At 42.7% G+C, this 22,715-nt stretch overlaps 1 protein-coding gene across 1 annotated transcript; it reads left to right on the forward strand.

Annotated features, from left to right (window-relative positions):
• Positions 1–21: 21 nt before the first annotated feature.
• On the forward strand, positions 22–22,618 carry temp (protein prenyltransferase alpha subunit repeat-containing protein tempura). The gene is made up of 7 exons (XM_065441088.2): positions 22–346; positions 673–756; positions 921–1,081; positions 5,228–5,303; positions 5,390–5,494; positions 12,024–12,195; positions 17,888–22,618. The coding sequence occupies exons 2-7, from the start codon at positions 677–679 to the stop codon at positions 18,278–18,280; spliced, it is 987 nt and encodes a 328-aa protein (XP_065297160.1). The 5' UTR covers positions 22–346; positions 673–676; the 3' UTR covers positions 18,281–22,618.
• Positions 22,619–22,715: the final 97 nt, after the last annotated feature.

Below are 22,715 nucleotides of genomic sequence, written 5' to 3' on the forward strand. Positions count from 1 at the left end.
GCTTCGCCAACGGCTTCGACACCGGCAGCTTTACTTGAACACGAAAAAATAAACAAGAAATGCGTAGCAACGGGACTTGAGCCCTCGCTAATACACCAGATTGACTTGAACGAGCTCTAATTTGCCGCACTGGGTTCCCGTAGCGGCATCCTGGGACGCAGCTTATGGGAAACCAAGTCTTGTAATGACAGTTATTTCGTTTTTGCCCTCATATATCGCACATTTTCAAGGGCTTGTCGCTTACAAGACGACTGCAAGGTCCCTCTTGGCATGGCTCGGTGCCTAAAGTGGTGAATAACCGAGGCTACGTCTTCACAGGAGCTCCAAATACGAAAGCATCGCACAGGTAGAACTAACGTTTATAGACTGTGTCATTAATGTTACAGTCATCTGTGTTGATCGCGAGCAATCGCGAAAGGTGTTGCCAGGTGCGGCTTTTGGTTCGGGCACTTGTGCAGTCTGCTCTAGCAAATATAACGCTTGGTTTGCGCCTTGTTGTTCGCAGTAATTTTTGTTCCTCGCCGTAAAAAAGCGTTCAGTAAAATCGTGTTATGTTGCATTCGCAAAACGCTCTGATGGAATGTCGACAATAACCCCTGCTGTTTGCGCTGCAGCTCAGAAACATCTTGTTGGTTTCTTTAATGTGCCTCCTATCACTTTCTTTCACCACAGGCTCATGGCAACCATGGAAAGTGAATCGCTGGCCGAGCGCATTTTGCAAGATCTCGGAAACGTCTTCAAGAAGGAACCATTTGTGTATGTGCTGCATGAATCTCAACGTTGGAACATATTCCCACGTTTCATGTTCATACGTATAACCGTGTGAAACCTGTCTTGGTTGTTTTAACAAAATTGGTCGTCGTGCTCTGTGGTTCCACACTAAGTGACCGTAAACCAACAAATGCTTATTATGTCGACAGGAAGGAGTTCGATGTGGTGCCAGTAAGCAACTCGTCGTGCAATCGTAGTCCAGTGGTGTGCGTGGATGGTCATTTGGCTCTTGGAAGTTGGTGCGTTCCTCATGTGTATAGTTATGCATACACAAAGCTGATTGAAGCACGCAACAACATTGCAAGGCACGGTGAGTATTTTTGCACTTGCATGATGACGCATAGCACAAAACTCTGCGACAATTTATTGGAGCCCAGAAAAAAAAAAACAAGCTTTTTTTTCTTTTTTTTATAGAAGGTATGCAATGAGATATTGAGAGATGTGCTGTGTACATTTGTGTGACCACCTTTCTCATGTAGCTAGAAGCACTGCCAACTTTAATTTACATTCAAGAAATGTCAGCTGCAAATGTACTTTTGTTTTCTACTTAGCTGCTGACTAATGTTTGGTCTTTTGAGTACGATCAATGCAGAAATCTGCAGTTAAAATAATTAGACAACCATATTTTCTCACAATAAAAAGTGTTCCACTGTCAGATCTACTTGTACTCAACAGGGACATTTCAAATAATTGTCTGTACTGAAGATTAGTAAAGTGTAAAATTCGTGTAAAAACATGAGAATGTTTGGCCTTTCTTGTTGAATTCCTGGAACCTTTGATAAACCTAGCTACGAAAAGTACCATTCTTTTGAACAGTGCACTTTCCCACAGAACTTTAATCACTGGCACTGTTTCTACAGATTGCATCTGCCATGTATCCCAGCTAATGTTGCTAAGCTGTTCAATGAAAAAAAAAAAAGAAAAACATGTTGCAAGATACAATTATAAAACCTACAGTGTTCAGTCATCAGAGGTCCAAAACCGAGCACCATAAGTCTATATCTGCACCATGCTTATTTTTCATCCTTTCTTTCAATGAACAGCTTGGCTAATGTTAGCTGGGACACCCTATACATTTACCGTACAGAGTCCTGCATCAAACATACTCTACAGTCAATTGACGTGAATATTTAGGCCATCCACTATACTATAAGTGACAGAGAATTTCTTTCAACGGCAGTTATAATGAAATATGTAACAGTAGCATCTTTATGGACCACAAGTTTCTTTTTCGTGCATGTTTTATTTATGTTCCCATTGTTCAGCCAATGACAATGGTAACTGCAGACGTACTGTTGCATTTGGTTATTACCTCATGCCTATTGTGCCCACTGGATGCTGCTTCACTTACACAACAGATGTTGCACACACTACATGCAGGTGTATCTTCTATACCTCTTCTATACTTCTTCTTCAATCAGTGTATCTTCTATACGCATGGTATGGCTGTGCGCCACTGTAGCATCTTGCACTGGCAGTCAGCCGGCACAAAATTAGTACTAGGTAATCAAATAGCAGGTGACTTATACAAATAATAATACAGGAAACTGCATTGGTGGGGGCTAAAAGTGGTAATGTGGGTCTGTGGAAGAGATATACACTTACATTAGCCGCATTGTAATGCTTCCTTCTTTAGAACCCTAAATAATATCGGCTACCTGAAAATACAAGGTCAGTTTGCATCAAGCATCAATTACATATGATAGATTTGGCAAATCAGTTCCATGGAATCCCTCAAACGTAAATTTTGTTCCAATCCAGCATGAATTTTTCCTCAAATACGAAGCTTTCTTTCTGAGAAACCTGTATGAGTTTCCTTTGTATCTGTGTGCTACGTTCTGGTGGATGACAATTTTCCTTTCATATTATATTTGCCAAAGATTAGTTGCATTTATAACACATGGGATTTTAGGGCAATATTTTCAAAAATGTTCCAATATTCGGTTGGATACGAATATTCGAATCAAATAGAATATATTTCTGGCCGTGCGGGAGCAAACACGGTTCTAACATTCGTTTCTATTAATCTAAGAATATTGGGGCGATATTGTGCCGAATTTTGTGACGATTTCGTGCTGCTAGTGAAATTTCGCCTGTAAAGCACACTTGGCCACTAAACGGCTAAATTGTGTGGCAGAGCCAGCCTCCCAGTAGCAAGAGGCACGGGTTTGCTGACAGCGAAGGTGCACTTTTTGGAGTGCAGCTTTTAGGCACCCGTTCCTGCGGCGAGCGTAACCGAGCGAATGAGCACAGCGGAAGGTTAGAGCGAAGGCAGAGCGCAGCAGGGGATGAAAAAAACGGCGACAGCGAAGAGAACACGAGGAGGAAAGCGGAGGAGGGGGTACAGCGACAGTGTGAGAATAAAAGCGTAGTGCCATGCACGAGGGGCCTTGCGGCGACTATGCTGCGAGATGGCGTAAGAGTAGCGCGCGTCGTTTGTTTGTAATAAAGCGCTGCATGAGCGGAGGTTGTCTGTGGCGGCTGCTGTGTATCGTGCCCACACATTACCCACGCTCTTTCTCTCGCGGTCTCCCGATTAGCGAGACAATCACGGCACACTTCGCTCCATTTGCAACGTGCCGCACGAGAGAGATTGTCTGCGCCAGCCAATATGTTGCTAAATGAAAACACGCATGCAGCAAGTTTTGCATTAGGGAACATCGTAATCATTGGTGGATTTTTTTATTGCAGCATCACCCCCAAATTCTGAGCTTATTGCTTGACAGCAAGTGCGATGAGTGACAGTTGGCACAGGTTCAAATGCCTCCGAGTTTACGGGCATTTGATGCAGCTAGTGGGAATCACTACATTTTCCAAGCTAACATGAGCAAAATACACAATGTTTTAGTGTACTAGTGTAGCCTTGTAACATTGGTAATGCAATTGCATTGTTTAAACATATGAAATTAACCCAACTTGTTAATAAATGCATGTGCATATCATTATGTGATATTCAGTTCAATATTTGAAGCTATGTATTCATATTTGAAAATTTTTATATTTGCACACTCCTACTGGAAAGTAAAAAAACAACTAAACTAAATGAAAGCTTTGAATTGGTTTGTGTCAAACCAATTTAAGAACTCCTAGAGATAACAAAAAGTCCAAGACTGACTTAAGCAGAATAGACAGTTTAAGAGTCTATATATTTTCATAAAATGCCGCACTGTTTTTATTTCACATTATTTGTTTCACACTCTCCAGTTTTTATGAGTTGCGACTTGCTAGATCGCTGTGTTCTGTTTAGTGTCCAGCTGAAGCTTTTTCCATTTCAGTAAAAACAGTTCAGTTCCTGTGAAACTTGAGAGGAAACTAATGGCAGTTGAAGCTGATTTGAACTGATTTATGTTTGTTTGCATAACGTGAAGATAATTACAGGAAAACAGTGTAAAATTATTTTGTACAAAAGCTCAATGGCCACATTCACAAAAAAGTTATTACACAAGAATTGTTCGTAAGAGCAGATGCCAGCCAATTGTGAAGTTAGAAATATAATTAGTGATGGAGGCTAGCCAATGTCGAACAGCTCCAAAAGTCACTGCCTATCTAGAAAGTAATTAATTTCTATGAGTATATAGGCCCCTCACTGCTGGAATATTATTTCAGGTCATGCCTGTGAGTGTGTGACTGAAATGCCTGCATCCTTACAAATCACATTAAATACTTCAATAAAAGTGCAACCGCTTTTAAAATATCAGCAAGCCCTTGTGTACTTACAGATAAAGTGGCATGGTATAAGCACAACCCGCCGTGGTTGTTCAGTGGCTATGGTGTTAGGCTGCTGAGCACGAGGTCGCGGGATCGAATCCCGGCCACGGCGGCCGCATTTCGATGGGGGCGAAATGCGCAAACACCTGTGTACTTAGATTTAGGTGCACGTTAAAGAACCCCCGGTGGTCGAAATTTCCGGAGTCCTCCACTATGGCGTGCCTCATAATCAGAAAATGGTTTTGGCACCTAAAACCCCATAAATTTTTTTTTTTGTATAAGCACAAGTGCAGGCAAGGCGCAGATGAACAGGAACGGAGAAGGTGGCCAACATGAAATGAGAATTCTTCTGCTTCTTTCTTTTTTTTTTGGTTGTGTGGGAATAAATAGAAATTGCAACATTCTGGTTCAGTTCAGGTTTGCACGTTATATAATTTTGTTGTTGTTTTCGGTTCAGTTCGTTTGGTATCCTGTTTCTAATCTCTGTATGACTGTCTGAGCTAGGCTTCCTTTAATCAGGCGTGGGTTTGTCCTTAATTGTTATGATGTCTGTTTCAACATGCATAGCACTTGCAGCAACAGCTTTATTATTTTATGTACCAGGTATAACGTAGGGCTGCATCGCTGTCAAATGTACCTTATGTTCAAAAGTAAGCGAGTATTTATAACCAGACAAAATGAGTGGATCATGTGGTCATCTCTCTCATGTACGTTTGACTTCTAACGAATGCAATTTGCATTTCTACAGAAAAAGATATCGTTCTTGGATGGTCAAGAATAATTATTCTCATAAACCCAGATGTACAGTTGGCCTGGAATATCAGGTGGGACACACAGTTTCATTATATGCATTGATTTTGTGCAGGAGCAATGTACTTGGTGATGTTATTACATGCTTTCTGTCTTTTAGGAAGGAGCTCTTCTTGTGCAAGCAGACAACATTTCAAGAGGAGCTGAAGTTTTCTCAGCTTGTCCTGACACGAAAGCCGAAGTGTTCAGAAGTGTTCTCGCACAGGTGAGCCTAGTCACAAGATTGCTTCAGTTGGTGTGTTTGCAACTTAGAGCATGACTGCAGAAGAAACTTTGGGCAGTCATGAAATGCACCGAGAGGTTCACTGCTGTGCATTGCAGATGAATTCAGTAAGCATTAGCCTGACTACCTGTTTGTTTACACAGATGTAATCACGTGGTTTCAGCATCATCTTTGACATTTAGTTGTACTACTGGACCTCTCAGAGTCAGGGTTTTCTGTTGCCTAACAATTTGTTTTTTCTGTGGCATACAGTGATTAATTAATTAATTTATTTCATTTGCCCTCAAGCACAAAAGCATTGCAAGGGGTTGTGGCCTGCAGATTATCAAACAATGGCAAAAATATGGCAAGTTGTATACAATATAAGTAAGAATGATAGCGAGATGATCCCGACAAAAATTTATCATGGAGTGAAATAGAACAAGAAGAAAGTGAAAACAACCATAAAACAATAAATATGCAAAGAGAGAGAAAAGAAAGCATACTAACAGAAAAAAAAATGGTCATAGGGTACATCCATTGCAATGTAAAAACGTGAACAAACGTCTCAACAAGGTATAATTCGTGATAGAAGCATGTTAGTGGGCAGGCAGTTCCAGTATCGTGATGTGTGCTAATTCAAAGAATCCAGAAAGGTGTTTGTACAACAGGTCCCACACCCAGCTTAGTTATGGTCAACTTGCCATGAATGGTATGTAGGCACAGGGAAGAGTTCCACCTGTAAAAAATGCTGATAGTAGACCCTATGAAACATGCGTAAATGAAAAGCTTTTACAATTAGTGATAAATGGGGACAATGATAAACAGACTTTCATCAATGTTACACTAGCTGTGTGACAATAGTTAGCTACAATAAAATGAGTGACATTATTCTGAACCAGTTCAAGAGCATTATTTAAGTTAATGTGATTAGATCCCGAATAGTAGTGGTATACTTTGATTTAGAGCGGACAAATATTTCGTATAGAAGCAATTTTTGTGTAACGGGGGATTTACTAAAATTTTGTCGCAGGTAGGTGTCCTAACATTCGATTAGCACTATTAATTATTACATGGTTGATGTGTGCTTTTCATGTTAGATCAGGAGTGACACTAAGATATTGATAACACGAAACATGTTGAAGAAGCATACTGGTATATAAACCCCAGGTAACATCACAGGTCTCTTATGCTTAAATACCGTATTTACTCTAATGTAACGCAACCACGATTGTAACGCGAGCGTCGACTTTCCGTTCAAGCGAAAAAAAAAAAAAATCAGACCGTGAATGTAACACGAGATGAAAAGAAAAAGAAATGGGACCTTTATTCAAGAAATCACAATTAGCAAACAAGTTCTCTTGGGCGATCCTTTTCAGAGATAGGTTCACTTTTGCGAAATTTCGCGTGACTCGTCACTGAAAGTGTCCCCGACAAGTGTTTTTGACGCTGTGCAAGCTTGCTATCAGTGCCAAGAGTGCCGTCAGCCATATACATTGAGGGGATCGGTGGCGGGACGAGCCAAGCCTCACAAAAGCGAAACTATGTCTGAAAATGATCACCCTAGAGTGACATCATCTCCGAACTTGTTTGAGATTAAGTACTTCTTAAGAGGCCGCAAAACCATTTGAGTTGGGGACACTACCAGGCCACTGCAAGGTCCACAGAGCCCTTTCAGCCGGCTTGAGATTATTGAGGGCCCATCGTTGGTCTTGCCATCGATGAATCGTTGAATCATTGACGTCAAGCCGCTGAGTCATAGCAAAGTTTCCCACACTCTCGACTGTCAAAATTGCTTGCCTCTTGAAGCGGGCATCATACCGAATGCGCTACATTACCATAATGTCACGAATAAATGGGAGTTGAAGCGCAAGAGGGCACAGGGCGCTACAGCACTGTAACCGTAACACCAATCATAGGCACAGCGAAAATGGCGTTGATTCTAACATAAACCATGTTTTGACTTCGGTCGACTTGTTTACAGATTGGATTGGGACATACAGGTCGCCAACATACCGATAGAAACCGTGAGATTTAGCATATTTGCTTTAAAATGATGTACATCCGAACGTTCCTCAACAAAAACCATGCCTGAAGGGATAAACTTTGCTAAATTTCAAAATCTTCTACATTAGGATTTCTCTGTTTCAGTGGAAAACAATTACTGTGTAGATTCCTAGCACAGTCCTGGTGGGTAGCAGCTTGCCAGTAAGCGTTAGTGAACAAATAAGCTTGCAAGAACTCTGTCAGTAATTAAAGGGCCCCAAACCACCTCCAATATTTTTTAAGCAATCCAAGCAAACACGTGCATCGAGTTAAGAATGCCGCCATGATCAACAATGGTAAATGCAGCAGTGCACGCCACAAAATTACAAAACAATTCCATGCTCCTCTCCGGGCCTTCCCGGTATCCCCAGTGCTCGTTGCGATGTCACCCGGGTGCATGTGGTGATGTCACTAGGAGCAGACGCTGTCAATTGGTCGAACAAGAACCTACGACTTCCGGTTAGTCTACTAGCAGGCACATGAGCTCCCTGTTCTTCCTTGTAAGGTTGCTCGCTTGCATGCACTTGCAAATCGGCAACTACAGCCTGTAACACAAATGCCAAATCGCTCGCATTCCAATGCAGTCGTGCTTAGCGGTCTGATTAGTTCCACGAACAGAGTCCGACAGTATATTGTGATGGCTAAAAGGAATCCAGCTGTGGTGCTTGGCTGCAAAAGCACCGACTGGTGAGCCTTTCTGGATGTGCGCGCAATACAGGGTCTATAGCGGCACGCTTCGCAGGAGCATGGGCCGGCATGGCAGCAACGGTGGGTAGCCATGAAGTGCGGAGTCACGGGTACTTGAAGTGGACAGCATTTTGAAAAATGTGTTGGCGATGACATATTTTACATGATGTCACATGATAGTTGGAGGAGCACTCGCCTAGGAGAAGCAAGCAGCCGACAAACGAAGCTTAGCGAAGGAAAGAGTGAAATGGGCAAGGGCCGCGTTTTGATCATCAAATACGTGTAACTCCAATATTACAGTACCGTTTTGAAAAATTATCACGGCTACGGGTTCATTGCAGACTCGTGCACAGCTAGAACACCACAACTAAATTTCGACCTGTGGGAGGTTCAGGGGCCATATAAGGGATCAGATAAACTAGGGCTTCAGTAGTGATTGGAAAAAAAAAAAAAGAAAGAAAGATAGATAGATTTCACACAGGCCACACCTGCTGCTAGTATCCATTGTCACCATACATGCATGCATACATGTTTCGATGTCATGGCCCGACAATGCCAGGCTGTCATTCTGTTTTGTTTCTAATGGTTTACAGTGAGCTGCGAGACCGATTGCTACGTGTGCACAACTTCATAATGACAGGCTCACTTTCCCAAAAGCTGCTTGAGTAACCATGCATGGTTAACAAAGTTGGGTGCGAAAGTTGCTAGCCAAAATAAAAATTTGCAGCTGAGTTGATTGTGGGCACTTAATTATTCATAAGTAAAGAAGACATTTGAGCCAACACATCCACAACAGTGAATGCGGGATTCCCAGCGTGCAGGTGTTCAAATCTACACAACAATGCAGGATAGCCTATGGGATTAAAACTAAAAATCGATAACTGTCAACCAGACTCCTTCGGGGTGTTTAAGCTGCGGGAGCCACTATAGAATGCAAAAAAAAAGTGAAAGTGCCATGGATACTGCCGCAGTCCCCCCCAAAATAAGGACATCTTCGCATAAATAATTGCACAAAACGTCCTTTGCTTCATCTTGCAGGAGCTTGCTGCTTTTGGGTGCTGATTTTGCTGCTTTGAATTTGTGTTACAGCTTCATTTCACGATTGTCGTTATTATTTAAGGAGGTAATTTAACATATTACAAACTGCTGAGTGCAGCAGCCACCCAGATACCTATATGCTTTTTGGTGCCAATTTATACATACCTACGTTCACTTCGATGTTTTTCTCAGCCCATCAAAAAAAAGAGAAAAATTGAAATAAAAAAAATAAAAAAAGCTTTGGTGCAATATTTATTAGTTATTATGCTCTGGCGTGCTTTTCTAATGCACATACGCAAAGCCAGCAGAACCTGACAGGTGCCCCTGCTCTCCCTCGCCATCCATGCGAAAGAGCGCCCACTGGTAGCAAGTCTTCTTTCTCGCTTGGAGGCCACTTCATACACCTCTCATATTCTTCCACCGTGGCCAGGATGCTGTCAGCAGTATGGTGCAATTCACGCACAAAATAGGTTCACTGTGAACACGGTGATGCACCAGTTGCGCCGAACTGTGCTGAGAGGCGAACCCCGCTACGTCTTGCTATATTCCAGCAATATATAAAAAAGGCTTTCAAAAATAGAACTATAGTCCTCGAGTGCTCTTTCTTCGCTCCATTGAAACTTGCATTACGTGCTTAGACGTGGCAGTTGCTTTGCGGTGGACCGAGTCAAGCTTTTCCCAATTAAGCATGGATTGTACTACGAGCGATTATACTGGCACCATGCCATACCCCACACTTATCTTCTATAATCAATCTAAAACAGTAACCAAAGTTTCGGACGCTGTATGGTGTCTCACTCGATTCTTCGAACATGACATGCACGATCTCGCAGACATGGCGGCCGTGAACAATTTTTATGTTATTCAATTTGTGGCTATCCTTCATTTTTGTTGGCGAGTTGATTACGTGGCTTTAAGAATGCCATATGGCCATTACTAAGATTGTGGTCGACTCTGCATCAAACCAGCAACTTTTGCCACTGGATACTGACGAAATGCCGCTGTTTAGGACTAGCTTCATTGCACGGCTGTGACAAAAATTCGCTGCCAGCTGATGTTGCGGCGCGTGGCAGGTCATTGCAACAATGTTCTCCCATTGTGTTCGGACCAGTAAACCTCTTTGATGACTGGGAGTGTGAGATTACGGGCTAGATAGTTGTTGGAAGCTGAGATTGGGTCCACGGGCAATGTGCTGGCAACAACTGCAAAAGCTTTTGTAAAGTTTGTTTTTGCACTTACTGGACGGATTGGCGAAAGCGCCAAACTGAAGTCGCGCATCACAGCCTAATCTGACAGTGTTGAAGAGTCAAAGGTTGTACGAGTGAGAGCACCGCTCCTGAGGTGCACCAGCTGTCACAGTGTTTCAAGTAGGGGTATATCAATGAAGCACAGCACAGGGCAAAATTACATAAATATTTCATAATGCTGGCATTGTAGAAAGAATTAAAATCATTTCTGGACTGCCTGCACGATCATACAAATGTTTTTGTGAGAGATTTGAAAAACCTGTCAATGACTGTTTTCATCATCAAGTATGACACCCAGTATGTTAATTTTGACATTCAAAAGCTAAAGTCACGACGCAATGATGAACCCATCTTGTGACGTAGGTCATTATGTAGCATGCCAGCCTAGAAGCCTTGCAGACATGATAGCAGCTGCGCTGCTGCCCTCTTTCAACTGATATTTCCCCACAATAAGCTGCATCAATTGGGGATTTGAGGGGGGGAGAGGTCTGTCTAGGCTCAGACCTATATATGAATGCAAAAATAACCTACTGAGTGTGAAATATGATGATGAATATCTCGGAATGGAAGCTTTCTTGAAGGATCAAACATGATGAAGTTGACCTGAAATTGATCACTCAAGTGTTTAATGTAAACATATATACTGAACCATGAAATAATAATAAAAAAAACTTTAGCCAGCTATATTCGATTGCAAAAGTTGCGCATGCCAAGACAAACTACATATGCGCACAACTATTTGTGTAGATAGCAATGGTTTTATTAAAATTACCGATGTTTAGAGGGCTTTTATAATCTGTAGGTAATAGCGTTGCGACAACAAACAAAAAAGAAAGTCAATTTTATTTAGAAAGCTAAAGGAGGAGAGTGCACCTACACATTAGGCTCTGCTGTATTATCAGCATCCCTATTTACAGAGTGCTCTGTCTTAAATGATACATTTATAGCACTGAGATCACAGTGAAGGTTATCAGAACGCCTCCAAAGTCTGCATGGAACACTTCCAACTGCTTCTGTGCTTTTCTAATGGCTTTTTAGATGCATCTTAGGTGCCCCCGCTTCGTCGCAGTCCATAGCAAGGACATTGATGAAGGGGGGGGGGGGGGCTGAGGGGGGGGTCATTGTTTGTGTTTGTATTGAGTTTATAAACCAGTGACCCCTTACTATCTTCACATGGCTTGCCCACTGTAAGAGCTCCATATAATATAGCTTGCAATCACTTTGATAAACCTGCTCCGAAAGTCCACTGTACTGCTCCAAAATGAATTTTTGGCTGCTCCAAAAGATGCTGCGAAATGGCATGTATCAGTATAACTGGAACAGCAACCGTGTTGTGTGGTACTCCCTTTTTTTGCTCTTGACACTTAGAACTCCAGCTCGTTGCTTTTTTTCAAGCTTTTGCATGATGTCTCCTCTTCAGTAGGGAAGCTTGCATCTTGAATTTCGCCCATTGTCTGTTGTGCAATGAGTACGGCTGAGCTAACTCTTCGACTCTTTGCACATGACTGTTCCAGGCGATGGCTTATGCAACATAACCTACGAAGCTACACCACTGACCGCGCCAACAACATTCTACAAGAGGAGCTCAAGGTGTGCCTCCTGGCTGCCGAAAAGTACAGGTGCAACTACTATGCCTGGACGTACAGGATATGGCTTATGGATACCTTTGTTCATGGCAACCCTCTTGTGAGTTGATGATTTTCCTATTAGTGAGAGTGAACAAATTCAAGCATAAGATAGCAGTCAATGATTCTTGGGATAAAGACACAGTTGTGCCTTTGGAACGACTGTGCTCAGCTTTACTGGTCATTACCCATTAACGTTAAGAGTACAGTGGTTCCTGTTCCAGTAAAGCTTTGTGTGAACTGTAAAATTTACGTGGTAACTCTGAAATACAGTACCATAAAGAAAATACAGTGAAAACAGTTATAATCAGTGCATTGCAGTGACTTAATGGTTGTGATGTTGTGCTGCTGTGTATTGAATTGAGGTCACATTTTTGATTGTCACCCATAGTGATGGAATTTTCATTATGTGAGTGTGAGCATTATACGAGTAAATACGGTATCATGTTTGTTATCTTGCATTTTTTTGGTTTTGTGAGTCTATGTGATGCATGAACACATTTTCCTGCATTATACTTTTGCAGTATTGTGCACTGTTCATGTTTTGTAGTTCTCACATACCATTAGAGACCTAGTGCAGTGCCTGCTCATGCCATGTCTCTGTCTTTGCATCATGATGCTCTTCTATTATCAATGAAGTCTTTGGTTAAATGACATTAAAACTGAACTCAGCCAGCCATTATTGTGTGAGCTAAGAATGAACAGAAAGTTGTCAATTGTGAGAAAAAACTCAGAATCCTGAAACTTTGCAGTGCTTGCATCCCTTGTGATGTTTCTAACGATAAAATATAGTCAAACCTCGATAAATACAACACAGATATATCCAATTATTGCATATTTTGAACACTTTCTGTATCACCTGGAAAATCACATGTATATTTAATTTTTTTAATTTTCAACGGGGTCGGACGTAAAATGCATATATCGAACTCTGCCACCCTAGACCACGTGCGCTCTGTTGACAGGTGGTGAGCTTTCCCGCAACACCCTCGAAGATAGTGGTGGCGAGATGGGCGTCCCTGACTGCTGCGCACTACAGCTGCACACATCGATCGCGCTGAGGGTGCCATTTGAACGTAGCAGCATACACACGTGGCAACCTGGCTAGTTCGACAATGTCAATGACATTGTTGAACTAGCCAGGCGAGGTTTACATCTGCAAAGACGTGTGACAGCACACGTTCACTGGTATCACTTATAGAGGCCTTGGCAGACGCCACTTCATACTTTGTTATTGACACTGCTTCAAAATGCTTCGAGTGACGGACGGGGAGACCACAGCAGAAGTAGCGGCCAAACAAAGACGGTGCCGAGGTTGACCCCACAAGCGCTGATGTTCCCCGCTCCCGACTTCAACTGAGGCTGTAGCTGTTTTTTCCCTTCTACATCGCTACCAGCTTATCACTTGTGGATTTCTTAGACTATGTTGAGGACTCCATGTTTAAGCACGCGGCTGCCAATAAGAAGCTGCTGCAGTACTTTCAGGCAAATAAATAATTACCGTAAAAATCCACGTATAATACGATTTCCTTTTTCCTATTATTAGCATCCCAAATTTTCGCCTCGTACTATAGGCAGATCCAAACAAAAATTTAAGTCAGAAATTTGGGCTAGAAGTTTTGGTTTTGTTATTGCTGCGTGGCTACGACTTGGCTTCCTTATTGGAGGTGTGGGGTAGACCTAGGCGGCACCCTAGGCAATCTGGATCCAAAGCTGCAGATGCCACCAGCAGTCTCATTCCAAGTCGCCCGAAGAAGTCATCGCCTGCAAAGGCTGCCTGAGTTCGATCTGCTGGCAAGCCTATCAAGAAAATGTCCACCGCTATGGCAGGCCAGATGCAAGAGACCCAAACTGCTTCTGTCTTGTTGATTGCATTTGCACCATGCACACTCGATCTTTCTACAGTGACACATTCAAGGATGTTGAAGATTGGTTGGGTGACTTCGAATGAGTCGCCAGCTTCAACAATTGGGACGACACGAAGAAGATCCGGTATGCCTACTTTGCACTCAAGGATTCAGCATACATATGGTATGTGAACCACGAGTCTTCTCTGATGAATTGGCAGAAATATCGGCAACAGTTTCACGACACCTACAGCAGCTCTGAAAGGAAAGAACAAGCCGAGCAAGTCCTCGTGCCACGAAATCAGAGGCCAAACGAGGGTGTTGCTATGTTCGTTGAAGAAATGTCTTGGCTATTTTGGCAAGTGGATTCCTGCATGTCTGAGGAGAAGAAGGTGCGGCTCTTGATGCATGGAGTCAAAGAGCAACTGTTTGCCAGCCTTGTGCGTGATCCTCCTCCTGCCACTGTAGGGGAGTTCCTTCATGAGGCATCAACCATGGAGAGGATGCTTCGGCAGCAGTAGTCACAATATGAGCATCTCACAGCTACCGCCTGCTCCCGTGTGGCAAGAAAAGAAAATGGAAGTCTCACAGACCTCGTATGGTAGGTGTTGAGGAAAGAACTGCCAAAGTTGCAAGCAGCGAGACCGCAGCGGGACCTCAGTGGGACCTCAGCGGTACCCCAGCCAAATGGGACAGCTATCACAGATGTGGTTTGTGGTGAGATCTAGCAGGTAATAATCATCAGATTGGGCCCCCATTTTTGAACTGGTGGTGGTTAGAAGACGATGTGAATGATGTTGGTTGTTGTTGCCGCTTCATTAACGGTGCCGTTGGGTGCCAGTGGACTTCTCTTGCCTTTCCTCTTGTGACAGTATGGAACATGAAGCTCTTCCGCTTCGGTGGTTGCTCTTGGTCTCGTGGAATGCGATTTGAAAGGTGCATTTGCCAGCAAGCACTTGTAATTCAATCATTTCACCATCAGCAGCTGCAAATGTTTCCATTTATTATTTCGGTGTACCTTGGTGGAGGCAGTGAAATTTAATTACACTGAAATTGCGCATAAACAGGTTTCCGTTACATTGAGGTTCTAAATACATGGTGTCCTATGGACAATAAGTTATAAAAAGTTAAATACATTGTTATATAGAGAATTTCGTTATATTGATGTTTGTTATATTGAGGTTTATCTGTAATAGTGACATGATATGCCATGTGCATTCCAAATAATGAGATACTGCTTTTCTCACCTTACAGTGACTGTAGATGTGCATTCTGATTTATTTTTAATGCTACACACTAACTGGCCCACAAGACTGTTTTTCTAAATCCAGTTTTAATAACTGATGACCACATATGCCAAGGAGAGTGTTCTGTACTGTAACAAACTGCTTATTTGTTCTTCTCTCTGTATACAGTAGCCGACTGATATTCCGGACCTTGCGGGGACCAAAATATGGTCAGAAAAATCGAACAGTCAGAAAAATGAAATTTATATGGCTTAGAGCGGCTTAAGAAAATCCCTAATAATGCACTGCCTTTGAGGGCAGGGCATCGCTTGGAGGCAATCAGATTTGCTTAGTTTTGCGCAAGAGTGACGTCGTCTCCGTATACAGTTGACAAGAGCATCACCGCTTTGGTGATCTCCGTTGGCGGAGATTGTCATGGAGGTCGAAGAAACGAGCCATGTTTCTTCACACCACTAAACTCTCGCGAAGGCACCGGAGGTGGCACTGATCACACAAACGTGAAGCTGCACAAATGTGTGCCGATCACACAGATGCAAAGCCGCACGAACACACATAAAGACGTGATGTCTCTGAGACACACCGGCTCTCAGGACACCATGTGCAAACTAGCAACCAAAACTTAAAGAAGCAAGAAAGAAAGAAAAAAAAAAACAGATCCCACATCAAGTGATTATGACGATAGTGCTGACCGAAAAAAAAAGGAAGTGCCGTCCCCTGGGGCGTTTTGTCGGCCAAGAAAAAGCGGGTGTGGCCTCCAAGACCTGGGCTTCGCGTGTGCGTCCCAATCTTGAAGGCTATAGAGCGGGTCACTTGAAGCCAAGCCAGCATAATATCCAACATGGCGGTCTCCAAGATCAGGTATTGTGGTTCGGAATGAGCAATTTAGTCCGGAAAATCAAACTTTGCCACTGAAATTCGTCCGAAAGGTCGAAAATGCATTAGTTCTGTGGGAACCCTGACGGTGCATTTATGAAGTCTGGAATATCCAACAAGTCCGAATTTTTGGAGTCCGAAAAATCCGTTGGCTACTGTACTACAGCCAACAATCGATTATTCAGACACCAATAATTCAGACATGTTTAACATGGATAAGCGGGCTAGTTGGTGGTCGTTATTGGAATGCATCATGTAACCGCACAAAAACAAGGGCCTGTCCGCGCCTGTCCTGTGTGTTCCTTCTTTGTTCCTTGTTTTTGTGCGGTTACATGATGCATTCCAAATTCAGACATGGTCGATTATTCGGACAGGCTCGGAGCACTGCCACTAGCCCCTTAGACTTAATGTTGAAGGATGACCGAAAATTTGGACTCCCACAGAGTGTCGTGCGTTAATTCGGCCTCCGACAACACGACCATGTGCCAATATAGACATAGAGTCAAGCAAAATAGCAATATTTTTGTCTTGAGAAGCCACTGGCATAGACGTTGGCTATGTCGCTGGCACTCTGTGGAACTGAAACTAGTGATGCCTAGTCAATGTAGTAGCTACCAATGAAAATTTGCTGCATGAATTCGTTGTACTTTCGTCTATCTGTAGTGACAGCATGACAATGTTTGACATACATGCTGCGATATTGTAGCGATGCATTCCACTCTATTCTATGACACTTTGTCATCCACTGTTCACGACCAGCTGATCCTGTTGATAACTTGTGCAGAGCGTCGCTCTTACCACTGATGAAGTGCAAGAAGTCTGAAAAGGAATAGCATAAAAGGCATTGCTAGAAAATCACGGCCATGGAATGTCTAGGCCAAGTTCGCAGCAACACGGCGTTGACCAACTTGGACCGTATTCTTGGACTATCTTTTCATTTTCATGATATTTTATGTCACTACTAGCACCAAATGTGTGAACAGGTGGCAGAATTTCCACACTGTGATAAGATAGTGTGCTACGCACAGTGCCAAGCTAGTTGTCACTCGCAGACGCCAATGCATCTTGCGCTAGTCCTGAATTTGAAGGTATCTCCGAAAGTGACAATCCGAGAATACTCCAGGCCTTTTTTGGCCACTTGTGGAATAAAGTCACTTATATTCTGGGAATCTGGTAATTCAGACTCTTGATAATTCGGACAAGTTAATGGTCCCCGTCTAGTTTGAATTATCGGTCAGCAATTGTATATAAATCCTGCCAAGGAAAGTGCTTGTTATCCTGGCAAACATAAGTTCTTTTGTTTAAATATTGGCTTCAGGCTACGGCCTACCTTGTTTGGCTGCTGTTGATTGCTTCAAGTCTCTTTGCTGGGACTCCTTTATTGTGCTTGGAATGCTCCATACATGCTTCCATAAACCATGCATCATAATGTGCAGTGTCATGACAGAAATTCGCTAACACTTCTGGCACTATTCGATTCGTATTCTGTTTGGTCTCAAAAAGTACTATTTGCACTCCTCTATTCTTAAAGCACAATATAAGACACTTTAGCATTATGTTGTAGTAATATTGTTTTCACTAGTTACATTCACGTAGCCATGGTCAAATTGGGTGTAGTAAGCCACAAGCCAAACAGCACTGGTACATTTAGTTCCTGCCATTTTCATACTTGTTGAAATGCTCCTGAAAGAATGTAGTACATAGACACTAGTGCCACGTCCTTCTCTGGATGAGCTTTGTTCTAGGACATACGATTAATATGAGCATTTCTCAACAATCCACACAGATGCTGGAATCTGAGATTCAACTGACACGCGAGTGGGTCCGTGGTCACGTGTCAGACTGCAGTGGCTTCCATTACCGGCAGTACCTGTTGCGCCGTGTGGGAAGCATTCCACTGCTGTCTAAGGAGCTGGCCCTGTGTGAGGAGCTCTGCCTCTCGTTCCCTGGCCACGAAGCTATCTGGATGCATCGACGCTTCTGTCTCTGGCATCTTCATCCGACTGCCACCAACGGGGAGACACAGGCCAAAAAGGCTCGGGGTGCCAGTAACTGGGCTGAAGCCGAGGAGGCTTTTCTGCATCGAGTGTCGGGTTGTGGCGAGTGGCAAGACGAGCTGGTGGTACGTCATGTCCGCTGGTTACGCAGCGTCTTGGGCTGGACAGGGACGGCACCGTGACAGCAGCAAAGCAACAGCTCTTGTGGCATGTGCCGGGAAAGAAACAGCTGTGATTTCTTGTCTCAGGAGAAAAATATTTGGGCTCCTGGAGTAGTCAGAACAGAAACAGAAGCATAAAGCATACGAAGGGCGGCCAGAACTTCGTGCGGTTGTGAATTTGCCTTCCACGGTGAGTGATGGGCTTCAGTGAGTGACAGGACACCATGGTAGTTGAGCAGCAGCCCTCCTGGTGTACGTGTGCTGGAAGAGAGGAATGGCTGTGATTTATTATCTCAGGAGCAAAGAAAAAAAAATGCGGGCTTCTGCACTGGCAAGGAGTGTGACTGAGAGCATGTGGTCAACGTGCTTGAAGGAGCCAGGGGCATGTGCACTCGTGCCAAAGAAGTGCATGTTATGACTTACATGCAGAAACAGTTTTATCGGATGCACTTTAGTCACAGTACTGCTTGACTACTGGACTTGTGAAGTTGTCAGTGGTGCTGCTTGTGTGTCGGCTTCCATCGACTAAGATGGTGTCAGTCATTGTAAAGAACAAAAATGCTTGCATGGCTGCATCAATGTTATTTGCTAAGTGTTGCTAACTTTCAGGTGTTAATATGGGCACAGCTATTGCACGTGCTCTTACACGTGGAATTTTACCGAGGTGGGTAAGTAGAGTAGTCCATGCAGACCATTCCTTGTGTTAAGTCTAGTTGAGAGGCGTTGCAAGATGTAAAAGCTTGCTTGTGATTTTGTTGGGCTTTCCCAGAACAGTGGTTACTCAGTCAAGTGTTGTTTCTTTAAAAAATGAGACATCAAAACTATGGAAGAAGATGTTACTGTTTACAAAGAAGCTGGTTGAAAAATGTGTGGAACTGTGCATGCCCGCATGCTGAGGGCACTTTTTGGTATTTGAGCTGATTTGGGTAACTCCTTTCAACTTGGGGTTAGCCAAATATAGTCTGAACGAAGAGCAGCTACTGGTTTTGTGGAATACACTGAGTTTTTGCATATATCATTTATACCTAACGATTGCATAAATGACATAGGTTATATTAAAAACCAACCACCTTGAATAGCTCTTAGCACCCATTGATTCCTTAGGACTGAAAGTGATAAGTGCATCAAGTTCAGTCCAAAGCAGAAGTCAAAAAGTTTAGCAGCAGGCAATTGCATTGTTGCTCTTTATCTCTTGGTTCAAAAGCCTAGACACTTTGCCACCTAACGTAATGACTGTATATGACATTTCCATAGTCTTCAAAATATTATAGCATGTGTGATCCTATAGCCCCTTTCAAGAAAAAAAGGACACCTACATGGTGACACTTTTTAGCATCTCAGCAGACACAGAAAGAGCCACCAGAGAACAGCAAGCTAACTCTCTTTAAGTGCAAAGCTGTTCATCACAGTTCCAAGTGTCTTTCCGTACCCAAAGCTCCGTGCCCTGCTTGCATTCTTTTGTGCTCTGATTAAGTTCTTTTGTAAACCTTTCTGCTTTCTTTTGTGTGCCCAGCAGTTTGTGTCCCCCACCTTTGGCTGTGCGAAGCCTAAGACTTCCATGGCCCCTTTTGCCATTGATGCAAAAACGCTTTTGTGGGTGCAGTCCTTATTGAATAATTCAGAGCACATTACTGGATGGTGAAATTGCTGTTAGAGCTTTAGTTTTGTCGAAAAGTGCCGTCATCGACAAATGAGGACTAATTATTTGCTTGCTTCGGGGCCTACACCACTTTTTATGACTGGAGTGGTGCGAAATTGCACTCTCAAGTGATGACTCATAGGAGGTGTTCTGCTTTTCAACTTGCACTTTCCCATTCGCATTTCATTTCACCACTACAGCACTGTGTTATCCTGTCATTAGAAGCATAGCAAATACTCATTTTAGAGAATATCCTTACCTGCGGTGTAGCATCTTGCACTTATTCAGTTATTTGGAATATGTTCTTTTAGGTCTGTCACAAAGCTCCTTGTTATTTCTGTTGATCTGCTTTTGGAATTAGGAACTAGAATGCCGTTGCTGTTCTCTGTAATTTAGGATGTAATCCTTCATGTTTCATTGATTGCAAATACTTCGGATTTTTACCATACCTTTAATTCAGGCTCTGCAATATCTTGAATTCACTTTATGGGAATTTTAGTCAGAAAAGGGCTCTGCAATACATTTTAACTTCATTATGCAATGTCTTTGGTATAAAAGGGCAGTCGTATTGCAGACTTCCTCTTGAAATAATTTTTTCCCCTTTGTTTTGTATCAGCAAAGCAATGAGTTGCATAATGTCTTTGCTCACCATGGCTTCAGGGCTTTTCCTCTCCTTCTAAGCCTTCCAGAATGTTAGATGCTGCAAATCTCTGCTAGTGAGAGCAATGGTTTGCCCAGTGACACGTCATCATGGTGTACTCTTAGTTCCTTTTCTATCTTGCATGCTTCATTCAGTTACAATTAGCTATAGGTGCACACTTTGTTCTTTTGCTTGCTGCTTTGACCCTTTTTCAAGTGTTTGAAGTATCTGCCCCAGTTGTTTCTTCTATTGTCAGGAGGGATCTAACTAGTAACTATTTTGTACCAGTTTATCTCACTTGACCTGAATTATGACAGGGAATTTCAAACAGCGGTGAGAGAGAACAAGCTACCTTTTCGGCATTGTGTGTTTTCTGCAGCATGTGGATGCTAAGTAGTTGAGCTGGCTGTCGATGACATTATATGGTGAGTGGGCTGGTCTAAATAGTCTGCCTTGTTCAATATGTGTTGCAGGGCACATTAAAAATGCCCATGTTAACTCTTTTCTGCAGCTATGTAAACTTGCATATCCTTTTATCTGTTGACGTAAGCATAGCCCTCAGAGTGTCGGCTTTGTCCTAGCTTGCCTGAAATGTGGCTCACATGTCGATGAGGGACTGAAGTAAACTTGCATATCCTTTTATCAGTTGACATAAGCATAGCTCTCACAGTGTCTGCTTCGGCCTAGTTGGCACTAAATGTGGCTGACGTGTGAGTAAGGTGATGATGTGTAAAATGTTCAAGGAAGCATTAAAGCTATGATGAAAGGCTGAAAAGCTGCAGACGAGTCATTGGACCTGTAGCATGGATCTATTATTTTTTACCAAGCTGGAAGGTCTGTACTTGCCAATGTAATTTGTACAGCTTCACCGTCCATTTGTCTTTACCGAGGTCTCCCTTTGGTGCTTTCCTTTGTAAAATTGCGGCAGCAGTTGTTGTTCACTACCTTAGTATTTCTGAAACAGCACTTATAGGCTGGTCATAGTTGTCTAGAACTTGTGGTTATTTAGTGTTCTGGATGCCCAGCAAATGTAGTGAGAAATTGTGTTAATTATTTTCGCATCTTCTTACAACAGATGGCTCATAGTACCTCTGTCGGCCACAGGTGTTGTTTGGTGTAGTTGCTCTAGTGTCTTTTCGTGATCAGTGGTTTGTGGCATTTCCGTTGCTCTGAGGTTTAGTTTGTCAGAGTCATGCATAAATCTCACAGCTTTTCTTTTGTGACGAGACCTTCTCACCTGTAAGGGTCGCCTTTATTTTTTAAGTCATTTTACTTGCCCAAACAAAGAGGGTTTTAGCCTCCACTCGAATGTTTCCTTAGAGATTAGCTTGGTCAAAGACAATGTTCCTTCAAGTGGCATCCTAGCTGAGATGCTGTGGCAAAAGGGTGTGCACTGCCTATTCAAAAGTGTATCGTTTCCTCTTTGTGTACCCATTTAGTGATTGATTGTGTGATTTTTCTATTTCAAGTTAAACAGTGTGTGAGAGACCTGGTGCATGTTTATTGCTTCTTACCTGAACCTTCTTTCTTTTTTTTGCATAAATGGTTTTGCCAGAGATATATTACTTGATAGTGTGTATATCGACTCACTAGTGCCAACATTTAGTGCAGCACCTTGACTGCAGTGAGAGTAATAGTAGTGTGTAGTACAGACTCATAACAGTTTGCAGCAACAAAATGAACTTTTTAATTGCCAATGAAACTGCGAGCCATAGGCGCAAGGGGCACGTGAAAAAGCAGTAGATATTACATTTGTACATGAAGGAAAAAAAGATGTCAATGGGAACATTCTGATTAGCTGCATTGAATACATTTTGCTCTTGCTTCTAGCAACTGTGGCCTGTGTACACCATGTTTGAATGCACGCATTGTTATCTATCTGATACAAAAATTTCATTCAAGCAATACACGGTAGGTTAATAGGTAAACTTGCAGACAGAAAGCTCTATTTACCATGTGTGCACAGTACAAACTGGTTGTACTTATCTGTTGTTGACCTAGTTGTATATTTTTACTTGACACCATGACAGAAGAGCCTATCAGTTTTGTTAAAATAAAGAAGAGAGTGTTTTTAACAGTGTTTTACTTGTACCTGTGTTGCGTCCTTCATGCATGCTTATATTTTGTTAGGATGTGAGTGTTCAGTGGTAGAGCAAGTGGCACCTCTTCCAATTGCC

This window comes from Dermacentor albipictus, chromosome 1 (assembly GCF_038994185.2).
Source record: "Dermacentor albipictus isolate Rhodes 1998 colony chromosome 1, USDA_Dalb.pri_finalv2, whole genome shotgun sequence".
Lineage (NCBI taxonomy): Eukaryota > Metazoa > Arthropoda > Arachnida > Ixodida > Ixodidae > Dermacentor > Dermacentor albipictus.